This window comes from Dreissena polymorpha, chromosome 5, assembly GCF_020536995.1.
Source record: "Dreissena polymorpha isolate Duluth1 chromosome 5, UMN_Dpol_1.0, whole genome shotgun sequence".
In the NCBI taxonomy this organism is placed as follows: Eukaryota; Metazoa; Mollusca; class Bivalvia; order Myida; family Dreissenidae; genus Dreissena; species Dreissena polymorpha.
The window spans coordinates 64,258,611-64,282,147 of record NC_068359.1 but is presented as its reverse complement, the minus strand read 5'-3'; the positions used below and the strand labels follow the sequence as shown (position 1 = coordinate 64,282,147).

At 37.2% G+C, this 23,537-nt stretch overlaps 1 protein-coding gene across 1 annotated transcript in view; it reads right to left on the bottom strand.

Moving 5' to 3' along the window:
- Positions 1-23,537, bottom strand: part of LOC127831281 (rho guanine nucleotide exchange factor 16-like) — a gene marked incomplete at its 5' end in the record, with an annotated part of 46,373 nt that overhangs the window by 5,458 nt on the left and 17,378 nt on the right. The window contains 11 exons of the mRNA XM_052356257.1: positions 378-482; positions 1,182-1,258; positions 3,304-3,492; positions 4,567-4,742; positions 5,428-5,520; positions 6,792-6,999; positions 7,462-7,614; positions 11,908-12,149; positions 13,582-13,799; positions 14,609-14,747; positions 19,199-19,358. Of these exons, the coding sequence (XP_052212217.1) occupies positions 378-482; positions 1,182-1,258; positions 3,304-3,492; positions 4,567-4,742; positions 5,428-5,520; positions 6,792-6,999; positions 7,462-7,614; positions 11,908-12,149; positions 13,582-13,799; positions 14,609-14,747; positions 19,199-19,358 (1,760 nt within the window). The remainder of the gene's footprint in view (positions 1-377; positions 483-1,181; positions 1,259-3,303; positions 3,493-4,566; positions 4,743-5,427; positions 5,521-6,791; positions 7,000-7,461; positions 7,615-11,907; positions 12,150-13,581; positions 13,800-14,608; positions 14,748-19,198; positions 19,359-23,537) is intronic.

Here is a 23,537-nt window from a genome sequence, read left to right as displayed (position 1 = left end):
CATAGAACATAGTGTAGCCTAAATGGAACATAGTGTAGCCTATACAGAAGATAAGAAGTAGAGAAAACAGTTAACTCTCGATATCACTTTCTAGGAAAATTAACATTTGATTACTTTCATGCTCTGAAAGAAAGTGAAAATGGCTAAATACAACCAGCATAAAACCAGAATAGCCTTCCAGTAATTACTCCCAGGCTTTTCAGGTTTCATGCTGTTTGCTACTCATCAGTTCCTTAGGGTTTAATTGAAACCTTTAAAACTTAAATCTAGTAAAAAGTGGTCTTAAATTTAATTTGATTTTCTAAGCAACTACAAATATGCCAAAGTTTGTATCAGAGTGGTAAAGGGTTGACAACCAATGACAAATGCCGCCTTACCGTCCTCAAGTTTCTTGAACACGGTCACCACATCAGACTCTTCCAGCCCAAGTTCGTCTGGTACCTGAGCAATGTACTTCTTGATGCACTGGACCTGTGGGCAGTCTGGAACCAGAAAATGGGGTGTGATAAAAAAACAGGGCGGAGGCCTTCTTTACCTTTGTACTCAAACTCAAAGGCTATCAGTACCAAATGAGCCCAATGATTTGTTATTCAAATCTAAGCTATCTTGTAAGTGGTATAGGGATCTTCCTTTATTGAAAATAAATGTCTCACCATAATAATGATTTTATAGATACTATTCATTTTAATAAATTCATATTTCAGTTAAAATATAAAAAAAATCTGATTTTCTAAAAAAAGAATTAACAAGAAATATCCTGTGAAAAGAAATTTGGAGTACATCAGAAAAATGTAAAAAAGCGAGTTTAAGGATTTCGATAAATATTTGCAATTTCATAAATATTAATGCTATTGAAATATTATTGTTCTAAATTGATTTATTTTTTCAAGTTTTAATTTGTGTCATGTTCTGATAAATTTGGGCTTAATGCATGTGCGTAAAGTGTCGTCCAAGATTAGCCTGTGCAGTCCACACAGGCTAATCAAGGACGACACTTTCTGCTTTTATGGTATTTTTAATTTCGAGGAAGTCCCTCCTTACCGAAAATCAATTTTAGGCGTTGAGTGTCGTCCCTGATTAGCCTGTGCAGACTGCACAGGCTAATCTGGGACGACACTTTACGCACATGAATTACGCCCAGTTTTCTCAGAACACGACTTATTTATCTGTGCTTGTCTTACCCCATTCCTCATAGATTCTCTGGTCATCCGTGACCTTCACATTGGGCACTGCGTCCAACCATCTGGCTCGGTCACTCCTGCAGATAATACAAACGGTGCATGATGGGATACAGAGTACTAAGTAAATGCTGAATAAATACGATTTGCACACTGGGAAAAACAGGCTTAGCACATATGTGTGTATTGTCGTCCCAGTTTGAACAGGCTTTTTAGGGACAAAACTTTCTATTTTTATGGATTTTTTTATGTAAAGTTAGTGTCTAATTAACAATACTTGAGTCTAGGTAGAAAGTGCCGTATTTAGGCTCATGCATTAAGCCCAATTTCCCCAGAGCAAGGTTCACATACATGCAGTTAATCTGGTTTGGATTAGACTACTAGAAAAGAAAGCCTTTTTACTCCCACAAGATATGCAGTCTTTGACTGTGTAGCATAAACTGATTTACATAAGCTATGTAGGCTAATTAAAACACCTCAGTTCATTTCCTGGTGAAGAGTTTTTTTATGTGGTACACGTACACTCAATGATGTATCATTAGTGTGTTAAACTTGGTGACTTATCACTTATGAGTGACACTCTTTAACAACTGACTAACATGCTAACACTAATATTTTAGACTCTGTGAATTATCACGTTTGCTATACTATGTGAATTATCAAAAGTGTGCTATACACTGTGTATTATCACTAGTGTGCTTTACTCTGTAAATTATTACAAGTGTGCTATACTCTGTGAATTATCACAAGTGTGCTATACTCTGTGAATTGTTGCTAATGTGCTATACTCTGTGAATTATCACTAGTGTTCTTTACTCTGTGAATTATTATTAATGTGCTTTACTCTGTGAATTATTACTCGTGGGCTATACTTTGTGAATTTTACTAGTGTGCTATACTCTGTGAATTTTCACAAGTGTGATTTACTATGTGAATTATTACTAGTGTGCTATACTCTGTGAATTATAAAAAGTGTGCTATACTCTGTGAAATATTACTAGAGTGCCATACTCTGTGTGAATTATCACAAGTGTGCTATACTCTAGGAATTATTACTAGTGTGCTATACTCTGGGAACTATCACTAGTGTGCTATACTCTGTGAATTATTACTAGTGTGCTATACTTTGTGAATTTTACGAGTGTGCTTTACTCTATAAATTTTACTAGTGTGCTATACTCTGTGAATTATCACAATTGTGCAATACTCTGTGAATTATCACTATTGTGCTATACTTTGTGAATTATCACAAGTGTGCTATACTCTGTGAATTATTACTTGTGTGCTATACTCTGTGAATTTTACTAGTGTGCTTTACTCTGTGAATTTTGCAAGTGTGCTAAACTCTGTGAATTATCACCAGTGTGCATTACTCTGTGAATTATTATTAGTGTGCCATACTCTGTGAATTTTACTAGTGTGCTATACTCTGTGAATTATTACTAGTGTGCTATACTCTGTAAATTAACACTAGTGTGTTTTACTCTGTGAATTATTACTAGTGTTATATTCTCTGTGAATAATCACAAGCGTGCTTCACTCTTCCAATTATTACTAGTGTGCTATAATCTCTGAATTTTACTAGTGTGCTTTACTCTGTGAATTATTACTAATGTGCTATAATTTTGGAATTATCACTAGTGTGATATTCTCTGAGAATAATTACTAGTGTGATATTTTCTTTGAAGTATTACAAGTTTGATATTCTCGTTGAATTCTCATGTATTACAATTTGCAAAGTATTGATGTGTTAAACTCCTTCACTTTTCACTAATGTGCTTTACTCTGTGACCTATAATGTGTTAAACTCCTTCACTTTTTACTAATGTGCTTTACTCTGTGACCTATAATGTTTAATGTATAACACTTAGTGACATATCACTTTCAATTATCAGTCAGCAAATATTCACTAATATGTTACAATTGGTAATTTATCACTTATCACTTATTTGTCACACTCAGTGCCTTAGTGACTTATCACGATAACTTACATTTTGTGACTTATAACAAATGTCGTGTATGGCATGTAAATGGTGACCTACATTGTTTTCCAGACTGTAGACTATTACCTTGTGTGACTAACTAATGTGGTGTTACATGCGAACACTGCTTAAGTCTAACTTACGTGGTGTTACATGCGAACACTGCCTCTGACTGTTTCTTCTCATGATTCTCCAGGATGACTAGCAGGAAGAGGTTTTTACATCCACTTGGAACGCCAAGGGGAAGGTTTTTAGCATACTTCTCGGGGGTCTCAATCTCCTCTATGTGGGTAGTGTTACGTTGACCGTAGTCTGTTACCACAAACTTTTCCCTGTAAAGTAAAATACTGTTAACGTTTCCCCCATAAGAAACAAAGTGAATATAGCTTTTGCAACCAGCATAAAATCAGAACAGACTGCAGGTAACTCGCAGTCTGTTCAGGTTTTAATGCATTTTGCTGCTCATAAGTATCTAAGGGTTGGAAATGAAGCCTTTAAAACTTGAAGGGTTATCTCATGATTATTTGTGGGACATTTTTTGTTGGTTTTGTGGGTACACCGATCCACTATTTTCAGATTCCAACATATACTTATTCCAAGTGTTTAACCCTTTACCACTTAGATATGTATTTTGACACATTTGTAGTCCCTAGCAAATCAAATTTAATTTAAAACCTTTCTTACTAAATTCAAGTTTAAAAGGCTCCATTTACAAACATTAGTTACTGATGAGCAGCAAACAGCACAAAACCTGAACAGACTGCAAGTTACTCACACGCTGTTCTGGTTTTATTCTGGGGAAAGGGCAAATTACCATAGGTACAAAATACACAACTATAAAAAATAATCCATGTGCACATCTTGCGTTTGTTTCGAAATTCAGATACATTTTGATACTACACAGATGAAAGGGTTGGAAATGAAGCCTTTAAAACTTGAATATAGTAAGAAAAGTCTTTAATTAAATGTAACTTTCTAAGGGACTTCAAATAATGCCTCAAAATTTGTATCTCAGAGGTAATGGAGTAAAAACACATGTAGTGTTTATAAGTTTAATGAAGGTGTTAATAAATATTCTTTGTAACAGCCTTGACTGTTTAATCGTAAAAAGGAAGAGTTGAAAATCCTTTTTCTAAACATACGGAAGATAAGATTGACAATGAAACTCAAAGGACACCGCTGCACTGTAAAACTTTGAGGTCCCCATGGCGTAGTGGATATGGTGTCCACCTAGGGATTGGGAGGTCACGGGTTTGATCCCCACTGTGGGAGTGTTCTTTAGGTTTCCCTCATAGACACCAAGGAAACAGACTCCAGAGCGTTTCATATAAGCTTTAGGCTTGTTATGCAATCAAGCTTAAATAAATAGGTTTAAAAAAAAAAGAAAAAAAAAGAAAAAAGCCTACCCTTTCTTCTTGGTGAGCAGTATGATGTCGTTGAAGAGGAAGATGTTCACATTCTGCTTGGCAGGCTTGGCCTTTCCAAAAGGGAGACCACTGGCTGCCTTGTTGAGGATCTTCGTTATCTCCCCTTGCTTCACCAGGTAACGCGAGGCAGAGATCAGCGGTATCTGGGGTATGTCCTGCAACATGGACAACAGGGCTGTGAAAACGGGGTTAAATGCATGTGCATTACGTGTTGTCCCATAATTGCCTTTGCAGTATGCCCAGGCTAATCACAGGCTAATCAGACGACACTTTCCACTAAAACTCAATTTTTACTAGGAAGAAACTTTCTTACAACACAAAATATCATAAGAACGGAAACTGTTGTCCCTGATTTGCCTGAGCCAGGCTTATCTGGGATGAAACTTTAGCCTCATGCATTTAGCCTCATGCATTTAGCCTCATGCATTTAGCCTCATGCATTTAGCCTCATGCATTTAGCCTCATGCATTTAGCCTCATGCATTTAGCCTCATGCATTTAGCCTCATGCATTTAGCCTTATGCATTTAGCCTCATGCATTTAGCCTCATGCATTTAGCCTCATGCATTTAGCCTCATGCATTTAGCCTATAGCTTTGGTAATGAAATCAGCATTCAAATTACAAATGTGTTAAGGTGACAACTTTTTGCATCCTTAATGACTTCTAGCTAGATTGATGAGAAAGTCTTGTTTTGTTAGTTTTGCTCTTTTTCAACAGTATATCTGGGAGGGAAAGGAAGGAAAAGAAAAATCACACAAATGACTCTCCAGTACCTTGGAGGTTGGAACCCAAAGATAAGCAAAGATGGCCATGAGAAATCTCAGACTTGACATTAAGTACCTTGTTGGATGGGAACTCAATCTTCATGGAGATGTGGTACATCTGCTCTGTCTGCTGCATCTTCTTGGCTCCATCATTGCAGCGCTTCACCACCTGAACAAATGGAATTATGAGTCGCGTTCTGAGAAAACTGGGCTTAATGCATGTGCGTAGTCGTCCCAGATAAGCCTGTGCAGTCTGCACAGGCTAATCAGGGACGACACTTTCCGCCTTAACTTGATTTTTCGGTAAGGAGGGACTTCGTTGAAACTAAAAATACCATAAAAGCGGAAAGTGTCTTCCCTGATTAGCCTGTGCGGACTGCACAGGCTAATCTGGGACGACACTTTACGCACATGCATTTAGCCCAGTTTTCTCAGAACACAACTCTTATAGTTGTAAATCTACCCCTTAACAATGTAACAAGAGGACCATGGGCGCTAAGGCCCTCACCTGAGATTAAGAACTCAAAATGGGAATTCTAGACTATAAGCAAGGCTTCACTATAGCCCTATAATGAAAACTGCCCCATCCCATGGTGGCAATGTTTTTCAACAGATTGTAACCATTTTTGACCTCGGATATAATACAAGATATAATTAGAACAAATATTCTGGCAAAATTTATGGAGATTGGACCATAATTGAAAGTTCATCAGTAGTAGCAAGCTTTTTCTTTAATTTGACCTTGCTTTTTACCTTATGTGACCCAGTTTTGAACTTGGCCATGATATCATTGGGACCAATCTTTTGACACAAAGTTTTATGTGATATTACACTGAAACCAACCAAACTTCTCCCTGAACTAACTTTAACCCATTTCATGCTGGGAAATTTGTCGTCTGCTAAAATGTTGTCTGCTGAATTTCTAAAATTAGCATTTTCTTCGATTTTTTCAAAGAATACTATCAGAATAGCAAACAGTTTGGATCCTGAGGAGACGCTACGTTCTGTGGCGTCTCAACTGGATACAAACTGTTTGCAAAGACCGTCAAAATTCGGTTCCAGCACTGAAAGAGTTAATACCTATATCTACAATTCCTTTTTCCCCAATGTGCATACCTTGCTCATGGAGGTAAAAATGCATTGCTAGCAGACTTATGCAAGGCCCTGTCATTGACAGATTCGTTGAATAGAAATGAGAATTGCTATACGAAAATAGGGCTTAATGCAAGTGCATAAAACGTCAGACCAGATTAACGAGTGTAGTCCGCACCGGCTAATCTAAGACGACACTTTCAGCTTTAATGGATTTGTATTTGTTTAAATGAAGTCTTGTCTTAAAGAGAATCCAGTCTAGGCCGAAAGTGTTGTCCCTGATTAGCTTGTGTTGACTGTACAGGTTAATCTGAGATGAAACGTTACAGACATTTCCCATGTGTGTACCTTGCTCATGGCGGTGAAGGCGTTGCTGGCAGACTTGTGTCGCGCCTTGTCCTTGTCGGGGTCCATTCGGTGACAGATGGCGTCAACCAGGAGTGGCAGACGGGTGATCCTCTGCATAGGAAGCAGCAGGAATGAGATCATGGGCAGACCCTGGCACTCAGCGCTGCTCTCTAGCCTGCGCATCGCCGCCTGAAACTCCGGCTTCTTCCTGTGGAGTTGTAATCATTATGTGAGCCTATTTCTGGGAAAACTGGGGGAAACAAGGGAAAATCAAGGAGTTGTAATCATTATGTGAGCCTTTATCAAGGAAAATGGTGTTTTGTGCATGTATGTAAATTGTCCTCCCAGATTAGCCTGTGCAGTCTGCACAGTTTGGAATTTTCTTTAAATTGATAATACCAAATTGCTTATTCAATTTCATGACTTTGTGTCATAAGTAACAATGCATGTAAGTTTGAATGTTGTCAGTTAAAAATGTGACATTTCATAAAAGTGTACAGTGGCGTCCCTGATTACCCTGTGCAGAGGGTTATCTGGGACAACACTTAATACACATGCACTAAGCCCAGTTTTCCCTCAACAAGGCTAATTTCAAGATGACACATCATTTGCAAAACATCAAACCAAATCAGTAAACATTGTATTCAGTAAACATTTAGTGGTATGTAACCTGAGTTCTGTCACGGTGCGATCCTGGAACACTTGGTTGCTGCAGTAGTGTATATAGCAATCAAAGTGCTTGGAGGCGTGCTCCGCAATTATATCACAGATGTCTGATAGCACCACATTCTGCTTCCACCGCGCCTCAAGGCTGGCCAGAAACCTGTGAGTATGGGAACCAGCATTATTACATGATGGACAACGGGATCCAGCATTCATCATAATATCATGCAAAATGTGACCCAACAGTCATATGATAGGAAACACAAACCAACATTATTATATAATTGAAAATGGGAACCAGCATTCATCATCATTTTATAGAAAATGGGAACCAACATTTATTGTAATATCATTATAGACAAGGGACAAAATTGTCACAAAACCAGGTTTTCATTGTGAAAAAAAATGTGATAAAGGGAGAAAACTCAAACTGAACTTTTGAAATGAACAAACAAAATTAACCCCCTTTGTAAGTTTTTTTTTTTTTTAAATCTATTTTTAGTCGTGACGACCTTGACATTGGAGATATTGACGTGATTCTTTCGTGCGACACACCGTCCCATGATGGTGAACAAATGTGCCAAATGATTTTAAAATCTCACAATGAATGACATAGTTATGGCCAGGACAAGCTCATTTATGGCCATTTTTGACCTTTGAACTCAAAGTGTGACCTTGACCTTGGAGATATCGACGTAATTATTTCGCGCGACACACCGTCCAATGATGGTGAACAAATGTGCCAAATGATTTTAAAATCTGACAATGAACGACATAGTTATGGCCCGGACAAGCTTGTTCCGCCCGCCCGCCAGCCCGCCAGCCAGCCAGCCAGCCCGCCCGCCCGCATTCGCCAATCTAATAACCAGTTTTTTCCTTCGGAAAACCTGGTTAAAAATGGAACAAGCATTTATGACTTAATAATGGAAAATGGGAGCCATCTTCATAACTACACTGTAATTCAAATATAACAAGGATGACAGGGTCCAAGCCACAAGACAGCGTTATCAACGGATTCACGTTTTTAGTTCCAAGCTCATTAATTGCCATGTTGTGTTGTTATTCGCCAATACATGCATATATATATAAACTCTACCTTATGGATAACTGTATACATATCGCTTTTCTAATGAGCATATAGAAGTCTATATTCAATAATCCAATATTATTACATCAATCTAAAAAAATAATTCTGACCAGTTATGACGATTAATGTGTTTAAGAATTTCATAAACATATACATGCACCATATTTCAGAAGTATAAAGTGCACAGTGCATAATGGGACAGAGCACTGTTTAGATGTAATTAAAAAAAACAATGGACAGGTGAATTTAAATTTAGATTAAATGCAAAGACGATACAAAGTAAAGTCTTATTGCTTGATACACAGTCATGCAAAAAACATGCTACCCAGGGACTTTCTGAAAACTGGACGAAAATGAAAGTGAATTTGTGTTAACAATTACCCTCGTTTCATGTAAGTAAATCATCTGGATAACTTATATAATTTTAATTTGTCTGTTCTGTTTTCAATTGCATTTTAGCAGATATATAAGAATTAAATGAAACATGCCTAGTTAAACTTGTGGAAGCTGCAAATAATTCAAAAGATCGATAGCTCACAACCAGTTATAGTATTATGTGACACACTGATGAATAAAAATGCTGTTTTTCACACTTTTCTTTCCATCAAACAATAGATTATCACACTTAAACTGTCAAATGCCCCAGTATGGGTTTGTCTCTAATTGATTGTAATTGAGCAATTATGCAATGAGCACAATGTGCGTCGGCATATTTGAATTTCAAGAAAACACCAAGAAGAGGGCTGGAGAAAAAACAGGAACCAAGACCGACCTGAGTTATATGGGATTACTCGTTATAATGGAGCTTGTTAAAGTGGATTTACAATTTTATAATGGAGCTTGTTAAAGTGGATTTACAATTTTATAATGGAGCTTGTTATATTGGATTTACAATTTTATAATGGAGCGTTTTATATTGGATTTACAATTTTATAATGGAGCGTTTTATATTGGATTTACAATTTTATAATGGAGCTTGTTATATTGGATTTACAATTTTATAATGGAGCGTGTTATATTGGATTTACAATTTTATAATGGAGTGTTTTATATTGGATTTACAATGTTATAACGGAGCGTGTTATTGGATTTACAATGTTATAACAGAGCGTGTTATATTGGATTTACAATGTTATTACGGAGCGTGTTATATTGGATTTACAATGTTATAACAGAGTGTGTCATATTGGATTTACAATGTTATAACGGAGCGTGTTATATTGGATTTACAGTTATAACTAGCGTGTTATATTGGATTTACAGTTATAACGGAGCGTGTTATATTGGATTTACAGTTATAACTAGCGTGTTATATTGGATTTACAGTTATAACGGAGCGTGTTATATTGGATTTACAAGTATAATGGAGCGTGTTATATTGGATTTACAATGTTATAACGGAGCATGTTATACAGGATTTACAGTTAAAACGGAGCGTGTTATATTGGATTTAGGTTATAACATAGCATGTTACATTGGATTTACAATCTTGTAACGGAGTGTGTTATATTGGATTTATATTGTTATAACAGAGCGAGTTATATTGGATTCATTGTTTTAACAGAACTCCTTATATAAGATGCATTGTTTTAACAAAGCGTACTATATAGGATTCATTGTTATAACGGAGCTCGTTAAATTGAATTCATTGTTATAACAGAGAGTGTTATATTTAATTAATTGTTATAACAGAGTGCATTATATTGGATTCATTGTTATAACAGAGCGCGTTATATTTGATTAATTATTATTACAGAGTGCGTTATATTGGATTCATTGTTATAACAGAGAGTATTATATTGGTTTCATTGTTATAACCGAGCTCGTTAAATTGAATTCATTGTTAAAAAAGAGCGCGTTATATTGATTTTATTATTATAACAGAGTGCATTTTATTTGATTCATTGTTTTATATTGGATTCAATGTTATTTCGGAGCGCTTTATATTGGATTCATCGTTATAACAGAGCACATTATATTGGATTAATTGTTATAACAGGATGCATTATATTAGATTCATTGTTATAACGGAGCATGTTATATTGGATTCATTGTTTTAACGGAGCTCCTTATATTGGATTCATTCTTATAACAGAGCTTATTATATTGGATTCATTGTTATAACGGAGCTTGTTAAATTGAATTCATTGTTATAACAGAGCGCGTTATATTTGATAAAATGTTATAACAGAGTGCATTATATTGATTTTATTATTATAACAGAGCGCATTATATTTGGTTCATTGTTTTATATTGGATTCAATGTTATGACGGAGCGCTTTATATTGGATTCATCGTTATAACAGAGCACATTATATTGGATTAATTGTTATAACAGGATGCATTATATTAGATTCATTGTTATAACGGAGCAGGTTATATTGGTATCATTGTTTTAACGGAGCTCCTTATATTGGATTCATTCTTATAACAGAGCGCATTATATTGGATTCATTGTTATAACGGAGCTCGTTAAATTGAATTCATTGTTATAACAGAGCGCGTTATATTTGATTAATTGTTATAACAGAGTGCATTATATTGGATTCATTATTATGACAGAGCGCATTATATTTGAGTCATTGATTTACATTGGATTTGTTCTTATGATGGAGCGCTTTATATTGGATTCATTGTTATAACAGAGAATATTATATTAGATTCATTGTTATAACGGAGCACGTTATATTGGATTCATTGTTATTACAGAGTGCATTATATTGGATTTATCGTGATAATTACATAGAGCGTTATATTTGGATTTATCGTTACAAGTGAGCATGCTATATTGGATTCATTGTTCTAATGGAGCACGCTATATTGGATTCATTGTCTAATGGAGCTCATTATATTGGATTCATTGTTATAACGGAGCGCTCCATATATAATTAGTTACACTGTTAGTAACTGATGGTGTATAAGCCATACACCATCAGTTGCTAACTGTGTATCAATTATATCTCAACCGACTACTCGATAACTCAGGGTGTATGGAAAATACACCATGGGCACAAGATCGCTCTGAGCCAATCGGATTAGGTCATTTTTCTATGAGTTGAGATATTGGAATATCAGGTACCTTTCACTGGCGTCCCGTATAGCACCTATATTGGAGAATATATACCAATCAGATTAGGTCATTATTGTATGAGGTGAGATATTAGAATATCAGGTACTTTTCACTGGCATCCCGTATAGCACCTATATTGGAGAATATATAGCAGATTAGGTCATTATTGTATGAGGTGAGATATTAGAATATCAGGTACCTTTCACTGGAGTCCCGTATAGCACCTATATTGGAGAATATATAGCAATCATATTAGGTCATTATTGTATGAGGTGAGATATTAGAATATCAGGTACCTTTCACTGGCATCCCTTATAGCACCTATATTGGAGAATATATAGTGCCTCTCCTGCTTGGTGAGCACACACTTGTTGGTGAGGGCGCTGTCCACACCGAACTCCTGGGACTTGAGGAAGACGTCTATTAGGATGTTCATGCTCTTCAGGTACGTGGCCTCGGAGGTGAGGATCTCAAACATGTGCTCCTGAAGCTTGCGCTCCTGGGGAGCTATCTTTTCCAGCACCCCGCTCGCCTTCACCTGGAAAGTGGAGAGGAAAGTGGTGTCCTTGATTGCCTATTTAGTTTAGTTTAACCGTTTACCCCTTAGGTACATATTTGGACGTGTTTGTAGTCCCTTGGATTAGAAAGTAAAATTTAATTAAAGACTTTTCTTACTAGGTTCAAGTTTTAAAGGTTTCATTTCCAACGCTTAGATACTGATGATCTGCAAACAGCATAAAACCTGAACAGACTGCGAGTTACTTGCAGGCTGTTCTTGTTTTATGCTGTTTGCAAATAGACATTTTCACTTTGTTTCCGAGGGGGAAAGGGTTAAAGAAGTTAATTTCTAGATGCTGATCTAAAACTACTAATAGACCGTATACATCAAAAACGTGTTCTGAGAAAACTGGGTTTAATGCATTTGGGTAAAGTGTCCTCCCAAATCAGCCTGGACAATCCATGCAGGCTCAAACAGGATAAAACTTTCTGTTTAAACTGGATTTTTGCTCAAAAAAGATGTTCTTTGAAGGAAACATTCCATAAAAGTTGAAAGAGTTGTCACTGATATATAGCTTCAAAATTAAATTAACTCAATATTAAACAAGAGCACCGCATAACTGGTGCCATGCTGAGCTGCAAAAGCTTGTCAGAATTTTTTTTTTTTTAGAGGTCACAGTGACCTTGACCTTGAACCTAGTGACCCAAAAATGGGTGTGGCATGTAAAACTCATCAAGGTGCATCTACATATGAAGTTTCAAAGTTGTAGGTGGAAGCACTTTGACTTTAGAGCCTATGTTAAAGTTTTATATTAGAGGTCACAGTGACCTTGACCTTTGACATAGTGACCCAAAAATGGGTGTGGCGTGTAGAACTCATCTAGGTGCATCTACATATGAAGTTTCAAAGTTGTAGGTGAAAGCACTTTGACTTTAGAGCCTATGTTAAAGTTTTATATTAGAGGTCACAGTGACCTTGACCTTTGACATAGTGACCCAAAAATGGGTGTGGCATGTAGAACTCATCAAGGTGCATCTACATATGAAGTTTCAAAGTTGTAGGTGGAAGCACTTTGATTTTAGAGCCAATGTTAAGGTTTTAGCACGACACCTACGGCGGACGGCTGACGACGAGCTGGCTATGACAATACCTCGGGTTTTATCCGAAAACAGCCAAGCTAAAAATTAAAATTGAAAGTTACAAATTAAATTCACTTAATTAAATAAAATTTATATATTCTCACCTCTGGCACCTTTGACGCGAAAATTCCATAAAAGCAGACAGTAATCTGGAACGACACTTTACACACATGCACTAAGACCCTTTTTCCCACAACACTACACACTTCATTGACCCAATTGTCCCATTTGAACTCAAGTCTCACCTCTGGCATCTCCGTCCAGAATGTCCTCATACCTATTGGCCCACATGACCCTAAAGCCCTATCATCCCACCTCAACCCAAGTCTCACCTCCGGCATCTCCGCCCAGAGTGTCCTAAGCACGGTCCCCTTCTTGCCAAACATATCCAGGGTGGAGATCTTGTCTTGCTGCTGGCCAGGGGATGGGGCCGCCCCCGGGGTGGGTTTCTCCAGCTCCATAGAGCCACGCCCGGAGCTGCTGTACTCTGACAGGTCCTCGTAGATGGAGTCTCTCGTCTCTGCTCCGCTACTGTAGTCATCCTCCTCGTCTGGAAGAGTGTTATCATAATATTAAAACTACAGTCGATAGGATATGTACAATTCAATTTTACATGGACATAAGTACAAATGAATGTGAATGACAACCTCCTAATCTGTATGTACTGTTATTTGTTAATATGGAGTCCATAGAATGTATACAATATAAACAATTATTTAATATTTTAAAACTGCACTCCATAGTATATATAAACTTATTTAATATATTCAAACTGTGAACCATAGAATATATACAATTATTCAATTATAATATATACAATTATTCAACATATTAAAACAGCAGTACATTGAATATGTACAATTATTCAATTATAACATATACAATTATTCAATACATTAAAACTGCAGTCCATAGAATATATACATTTATTCAGCATATTTACACAGCAGTCAATTACATATATCCAATTATTCAACATATTTAAACTGCAATCCATAGAATATATAAAATTCAATTTATTTTAAATGTTCCTAATATTTATTTTAAAAAGAGCTATGTTATATGAGTTTTTAAGTAGAGACAAAGTAGTTGACTGTTGTTGTTTTGCATTAACCCATTTATGCCTAGCGTCTAGAAAAAAGGCCTTTGCAAACAGCAGTGACCTAAATGAGACGCAGCATGATGCGGCGTCTCATTTGGGTCTGCGCTGTTTGCTTAAAGAAATTTCTGTAAAAAGTATTCTTAATATAGAAACAAATATACTAGACATCCATAATTTTGGAAATTGATCCAATTTAGAAGGATGGGAGAGTCCACTGGGCATAAATGGCTTAAATAAAATAATATCACCAAACTCACCAGACTCAATGTAGTCAGAGTATATTGCGTTGCGTCGACTGGCGCGGGTGATCTTCTCCTTGTTGTAGAACTGGTACAGGGACTCGGACTCGAGATTGGACTTGTACCGCCCCGCTGTACCATACACCTGGTCCTCACTCTGAAACACGGGCGGGTATAGCTTAGTTTCAACCTATTTATTTGAGATAAGTTGCATCATGAGCCTTAGGGTAATTAAAATGCTCTTGAGTCTGTGTCCTGGGTATAACCAGTACTAGGTGTCTTTGGGTGAGATCAAAAGTATGCCCCCACATTGAGAATTGAGCCAATGACCTTGCTGTTTCTAGGCAAACACCACTACACCATGGCAACTTAAACTCTTACACCCATACAAAAACTATTAAGCAGCATTAACAAAGCTCCTATGTTAAAAATTGTTATGATACCTGTGCAAAGAATTGCAAATTAACAATCTTCAAACATTGTGAAATAGATGCCCCTCCCCTAAAAAACAAACAAAACAACAACAACAAAATATATGTATACGAACAAGTAAATGTGGATCTAGTGTTATATCGCTGTTGTTATTATTGGATTTTTTGAAAGGTCAATACGAGGTAAATCACAACATAAAATATGATGTAACCAAATGTAATACAACATATTTATCTAATCTGACCTAGCCTAGAGTTACTCGCAGTCTGTTCTGGTGTTATGCTGTTTTCACTTTGCTTCCGGGAAAGGATTAAAATATGGATTTAAAAATAACATGCAAAAGAACAGTTACTAGAACTGAATCTGGCAATGTTAGATTTTAAATAATAACGAGCAGATAGAATGCAAAATGTACACTGTATAATACACAGCATATTAGTAACACGCCTATATAATTGCCAAGCAATATATGTCCCCTACCGGCTCCACCATTGTCATATTTAAAAAAATAGATACATATATTTGTTGCCATAGCAACCAATATTCTTGACGTCGGAACAAAATGAAAAGACGTGCATTATCTCCATATTGCCATCTGACCATGTTTCAAGTTTCATGAAACAAGGGCTGTTTGTAAAACATGCATGCCCCCCATATGGGCTGTCAGTTGTAGTGGCAGCCATTGTGTGGATCCGTTTTTTGTCACTGTGACCTTGACCTTTGACCTAGTGACCTGAAAATCAATAGGGGTCATCTGCGAGTAATGATCAATGTACCTATGAAGTTTCATGATCCTAGGCATAAGCGTTCTTGAGTTATCATCCGGAAACCATTTTACTGGTTCGAGTCACCATGACCTTGACCTTTGACCTAGTGACCTGAAAATCAAAAGGGGTCATCTGCGAGTCATGATCAAAGTACCTATGAAGTTTCATGATCCTAGGTGTAAGCGTTCTCGAGTTATCATCCGGACACCATTTTCTGTGTCGAGTCACCGTGACCTTTGACCTAGTGACCTGAAAATCAATAGGGGGCATCTGCAAGTCATGATCAATGTACCTATGAAGTTTCATGATCCTAGGCATAAGCGTTCTTGAGTTATCATCCAGAAACCATTTTACTGGTTCGAGTCACCATGGCCTTGACCTTTGACCTAGTGACCTGAAAATCAATAGGGGTCATCTGCGAGTCATGATCAATGTACCTATGAAGTTTCATAATCCTAGGTGTAAGCGTTCTTGAGTTATCATCCGGAAACCATTCGGTGGACAGACGGACTGACGGACGGACCGACCGACGTGCAAAACAATATACCCCCTCTTCTTCGAAGGAGGGCATAAAAATATGAAGAACTTTTAAAGTTATTGCAGGATCCAGAAAAGTGTGACAGACAGACTGACATACAGACTCACAGACAGACTCACAGACAGACACACAGACGCACAGAGCGCAAACCATAAGTCCCCTCCAGTGAAACCAGTAGGGGACAACAATAGGCCAAAACACAAACACAGTGTGCTTTTTTTCAGAGGAGGCCACAAAGCAATATAAAGTAATTTGGCAGATATTAGAGAAAACACACTTAATCAGAAAGTCTTGTTATAAGAAGGCAATAAAGGGATTAATGATTATAATATGTTTTGGCAAAATGAAACTTGAATTGCAGTTTTTATAGCAAACTTATGGCATGTATGAGAAAAACAAATTTGTTAAGCTAAACACGTTCGTTTTTTTTACAAAGATTAATAACTAAATATACCTGCAAGTTTAATATACATGTATAAATAGTTATGTACGTTCATTTATACAATAAAACATTTTCAATGTTTTTTCTTTTGATGCTTGTTTCTTTCAATTTATAAACCATGTACAATATAAATCAATTTTACAAGATGTTTAAATTGTTAAACTGTTCTTGCGTCTTTCAACCCTTTCCCACTTAAAAAGTGAAAATGGCTATGTGCAAACAGCATAACACCAGAACAGCCTGCAAGTAACTCACAGTATGTTCAGGTTTTATGCTGTTTGCTGCTCATCAGTATCTAAGGGTTGGAAATGAAGCCTTTAAAATGTGAATCTAGTAAGAAAGGTTTTTAATTAAAATTAATTTTCTGAGAGACTACAAAGACGTGAAAATATGTATCTAAGTTGTAAAGGGTTCATCTAAGACCTTTCTTACTAGATTAAAGTTTTTAAGGCTTCATCTCCAAACCTTTGATACTGATGATGTAAACACCATAAAACCTGAACAGACTGCAAGTTACTCGCAGGCTGATCTGGTTATATGCTGTTTGCACATAGCCATTTTCACTTTGCTTCCAAGTGGGAAAGCCTTATGCACGGTTTTACCTCAGACAATTAATACTTTGTGAGAAACATAATTCAATTATTTTGAAGCAGCTTCTATACACATTGAAAGCTTCAGAAATACTTACAGGCAGACTTTCCTACCAATAGTACAGATCTTAAATTTGCTTCAAACAATTGCTGGAATATAGACAATTCTTAACTTATATAAGGAGAACTTTAGACCCTTTTACAGCATGAATCGATGAAAATCATAGTGTGTAACCTTATAAATCATATGAATGAAAGTTGTGTTATATAAATCAGAAAATAAATCTTATGACCACAACAACCAAATCATCCTGCATTGAGAACAACACTATCTTATGCTATAATATCAAGCAGATTCAACTGTCAGAGGAGCTAAATTTGCCCACTCATTTCATTGATATAGTAACCCTTCTAAGCTTTTTATGCCCCCCTTCGAAGAAGAGGGGGTATATTGCTTTGCTCATGTCGGTCTGTCGGTCGGTCTGTCGATCCGTCCACCAGGTGGTTTCCGGATGATAACTCAAGAACTCTTGGGCCTAGGATCATGAAACTTCATAGGTACATTGATCATGACTCGCAGATGACCCCTATTGATTTTGAGGTCACTAAGTCAAAGGTCAAGGTCACAGTGACCCCAAATAGTAAAATGGTTTCCAGATAATAACTCAAGAACGCTTAGGCCTAGGATCATGAAACTTAATAGGTAGATTGATCATGACTTGCATATAACCCCTATTGATTTTCAGGTCACTAGGTCAAAGGTCAAGGTCACAGTGACCCAAAAAAGTAAAATGATTTCCAGATGATAACTCAAGAACGCTTAGGCCTAGGATCATGAAACTTGATAGGTAGATTGATCATGACTAGCAGATGACCTCTATTAATTTTCAGGTCACTTGGTCAAAGGTCAAGGTCACAGTGACCTGAAATAGTAAAATGGTTTCCAGATGATAACTCAAGAACGCTTATGCCTAGGATCATGAAACTTCGTAGGTAGATTGATAATGGCTGGCAGATGACCCCTATTGATTTTCAGGTCACTAGGTCAAAGGTCAAGGTCGAGGTGACCCGAAATAGTTAAATGGTTTCCGGATGATAACTCAAGAACGCTTATGCCTAGGATCATGAAACTTCATAGGTACATTGATCATGACTGGCAGATGACCCCTATTGATTTTCAGGTCACAAGGTCAAAGGTAAAGGTCACGGTGACCCGAAATAGTAAAATAGTTTCCGGATGATAACTCAAGAACGCTTATGCCTAGGATCATGAAACTTAATAGGTAGATTGATCATGACTCGCAGTTGACCCCTATTGATTTTCAGGTCACTATATCAAAGGTCAAGGTCACGGTGACCTGAAATAGTAAAATGGTTTCTGGATGATAATTCAAGAACGCTAATGGCTACGATCATAAAACGTCATAGGTACATTGATCATGACTCGCAGATGTCTCCTATTGATTTTCAAATCACTTGGTCAAAGGTCAAGGTCACGATGACCCGAAATAGTAAAATGGTTTCTGGATGATAACTCAAGAACGCTTATGGCTAGGATCATGAAACTTCATAGGTACATTGATCATGACTGGCAGATGACTCCTATAGATTTTCAGGTCACTAGGTCAAAGGTCAAGGTCACAGTGACAAAAAACATATTCACACAATGGCTGTCACTACAACAGAGAGCCCATATGGGGGGCATCATGTTTTACAAACAGCCCTTATTCAAAATTAGATTCTTTCAAATAAATTGATGAACTACAATTAATAAATGATGATATATGTGAAATCATTCATTATTTGCTTAAAACACAAATTTTTATGTCACAGGCTTACCAGATCAAGATACATGCCATCCTGCATCTTTATGTAAGTCATCATCTCTGAGACGGGCGGGGTCCCTGCACGGTTGTCAATGCTACGGGGCTCGGGTACGGTGGAAAGGTCAGTGGGCTTGATGTAGGCAGAAGATATCGGCCTCTTCTCTAGCTCTTTTCTGAAGTGATGACAATAGTTTTTAGGATTTTTTAATTTACAGGAAGTCTCTTCTAAATAACAAGAGCACCGCACAACGGGTGCCACGCTCGGCTACGGGTGCCACGCTCGGCTACGGGTGCCACGCTCGGCTATGGGTGCCACGCTCGGCTACGGGTGCCACGCTCGGCTACGGGTGCCACGCTCGGCTATGGGTGCCACGCTCGGCTACGGGTGCCACGCTCGGCTATGGGTGCCAGGCTCGGCTATGGGTGCCACGCTCGGCTACGGGTGCCACGCTCGGCTACGGGTGCCACGCTCGGCTATGGGTGCCACGCTCGGCTACGGGTGCCACGCTCGGCTATGGGTGCCAGGCTCGGCTATGGGTGCCACGCTCGGCTACGGGTGCCACGCTCGGCTACGGGTGCCAGGCTCGGCTATGGGTGCTGTTTTGAATAAATTAAAGCTTGTCAGAATATTTTTTTTTTTTTTAAAGGTCAGTGACCTTGACCTTTGACCTAGTGACCCCAAAATGGGTGTGGCGTGTAGAACTCGTCAAGGTGCATCTACATATAAAGTTTCAAAGTTGTAGGTAGAAGCAATTTGATTTTAGAGCCAATGTTCAAAACCTTAACAAAATGTTAAGGTTTTAGCATGACCCAGACGGCGGACGTCAGAGGACATGACGAGCTGGCTATGACAATACCTTGGGTTTCTCCGAAAACGCCGAGCTAAAAATCCAGTTTAGGTTGAAAGTATTGTCCCTGATTTGTCTGTGCAGACTGCACTGATTATTCTGCAAGTACACTTTATGCATATGCATGACAATATTTGTAACTTCTCTAGCCCTGTTCTGAAGTGAGGACATCATCATTATTATCATTATCGCTACATATATCATAATAATTATTATTATAATTTGTATTGCCATTAAGTTTTAGGATCCTATATTACAGTATTGCGTGTACAATGAAAAAACAAACTAGAATGTGTTCCTAGCACAAGGATGTGCCCCATAGTCAGCTTATGACTGTAATCTCCACTTATGATGGAACAAAAACTGAACCAAAATATATAGGTGTGCAATTTCGCATGCTGGTTAATATGCTTTTAAGTTTCAGCCCTTAAGCAGAAGTGTGATATATTTAAACAAGACTATTGCCAAGCAATATATGTCCCCTACAGGCTCCACCATTGTCAGATTTTATAAATATATATATATTTGTTGCCATAGCAACCAGATTTTTTGACGTAGGAACAAAATGAAATGACGTGCATAATGTCCATATTGCCATCTATTCATGTTTCAAGTTTCATGAAAAAATATGAAGAACTTTTAAAGTTATCGTAGGATCCAGACAAGTGTGACATACTCACAGACAGACGCACGGAGCGCAAACCATAAGTCCCCTCCGGTGAAAGCGGTAGAACAACAAGAGCTGTCCGATTACAGTTTTCTTGACTTGCGCATGACAGAATAAGGCTTCTTTTTTTCTTAACCAAACTGCTTTTTTAGTATGTGAGTCATTTTAGCTATGAAAATATTTTATACTTTCTAATTTGTAAAAAGTAAAAAATCCTGTAACACACATAGGCCTTGATTTTGAATCTAAACTGTCTCTCTGTATTTACTGATTGTGACCTTTAAAGTTTACCTTGACCCAAAATGCCTCATATAAAATAAAAAAACAAATGAAGTTTTATACATAAATACATGAGCTGTGTAAAAAGTTGTTTTTTTAATGCATGTGCGTAAAGTGTCATCCCAGATTAGCCTGTGCAGTCGGCACAGGCTTTTCAGGAACAACACATTTTACTTTTATGTTTTTTTTAGTTTATAGAGTCACTTCTTAGCGGAAATCCAATTTAGGCGGAAAGTGTCGGCCCTAATTAGCCATATTTTCTATGATAACTTGTGAATTAAAATCATTATTCCACCAAATCCAACAAATATTCTCTACATGTATATAGTCAATCAAGTTTCATTACATATTCTTAATGTTCTGTTTATATATTGCTTAGAAACTATTTGTCAATATCTTCCATCATTTACCTTGTCCTAGATTCAACACACCCCATAAGATATTCCATGCTCAATAGGGACATAAGTCAGTTATGAATTTAGTGCAGTTCGCACAGGCTAATCATGGATGGAACTTTCCGCAATAACTTGATTTTTGTTAACAATAGACATTCTTTAAAAAAAAAATATCATAAAAGCGGAAAGTGTCATCCCTGATTAGCCTAGCTGTGCGGACCTGGTTTTATAAATGTTCAATATTGTTATCTTCTAAACAATAACTTAATGGGCAACTTTACATTTATAAATAAAATGTCTTTCAACGCTTGTTTGGGCAGAGAAGTATCATCGCTTAAAAGCATTTGTTATTTCATGTTATCCTTTACAATTAGCAACTATACTAGGCTGGCTTATATAATTTAACTAACAAGCACGGCATACAGAAAATTGAATTTTGTTACTCTTTATAATGTCAGCTGCGCTCTCACATAAGTGTAAAAATACATGCCTGTAAAGTATCATTCCAGATTAGCCTGTGCATTTGTTTGTAATTGAATGTTTCATTTAAAGGAGTTCTCTTGTAAACAAAAATACAGCTTAGACAAAAGGAAAGGTGTCACAACTGCAGATAGCACAGGATAATCTGGGACAATAATTTGCACATGTGCAATAAGCTCGGTTTTCCCAGAAACCAGCTCGGTAAACCTTCAGAACAGATGAAAGACAGGAGTCCTAAAAAGCATGTTAAATGTGGTGATACACTGTGTGGCTTGGATGGCTTCACATACAAAAACACATACTTATTTTGTTAATATTGACAAATCTAACTTGCTAATTACACATAAGGTACAGATCTTGTGAAAAACATCATTAGCAGCAGCAGTAGCAAGCTGCATGTTTACAAACTACTAAACTTTATTTTTGAGAGCATTTTGCTAACACAACTGCCTGTAAATGTATGAAATAAATTGCATTCATATTGCCTATATTATTTCAGGTAATGTACAATGCTGCATTATGACATGTGTCTAAGTATATAACTGTTGCTAACAACACTAGAATAATATTCAATAATGTCATAGCACATACTTTCAATCATATACATAATCGGTACAAATAAATTATCTTCATTTAAGATGATACATTTGAGATGTTAGATTTAATTATCTCAACTTTTGCATTCCAATCAAACGTCACATTTTTGCTAGACAAAAGCACTTTTCATTAGTTCAATATACAGAAATCATGACTATACAACAGGGCAAGATGTCAGCTAGAAAAGCCAACCCACATTTAACAATAGATTATTAAAAGTGAAGTTAGATCAATTGAGTCACATCATGAAAACATGGGTATTGTGTCACATGTGACCACCATAGCTCCAGAGTAGTGTGTATAACTCATTCCAGCTCAGAAGCAAACTGAAAATGGCTATGTGCAAACAGCATAAACCAGAACAGCCTGTGAGTAACTCGGTTGTATGCTGTTTGCTGCTCATCAGTATCTAAGGGTTGGAAATGAAGCCTTAAAAACTTGAATATAGTAAGAAAGGTCTTTAATTAAATATAACTTTCTAAGGGACTACCAACACTTTAATATACGTATCTAAGTGGTAAAGGGATAATTGCTCAGTCTGGTCAGGAGCTACCATGTCCACTTTAAAGTCACCCAAAGTATCGTTGTCTAGTCAGCACACAAGGTAGTTCATAGCCCAAGCTACTCTGGCAGCAGATGGCATAAGACCCATTTTCGCATGATGCGGCTCATATGTAAATAAGGTAGACCAGTTATTTAGCTTAAGCCAAGAACCACCACAAGTTAAAACACCGAAGTATACTGAAACTTCTCTGTTATTAAATAAAATTACAGGAGAAAAATGAAACACTTGAGTAGTTCTAAAACACAAACAAAAGCACCGCATAACGGGTGCCAACGCTCGGCTGTGAAAGCTTGTCAGATTATTTTTTTTTAGAGGTCACAGTGACCTTGACCTTTGACCTAGTGACCCAAAACTGGGTGTGGCGTGTAGAACTCATCAAGGTACATCTACATATAAAGTTTCAAAGTTGCAGGTGGAAGCACTTTGATTTTAGAGTCAATTTTAAGGTTTTAGCACAACGCCTACGGCGGACAACACGACGAGCTGGCTATGACAATACCTCGGGTTTTCTCCGAAAACAG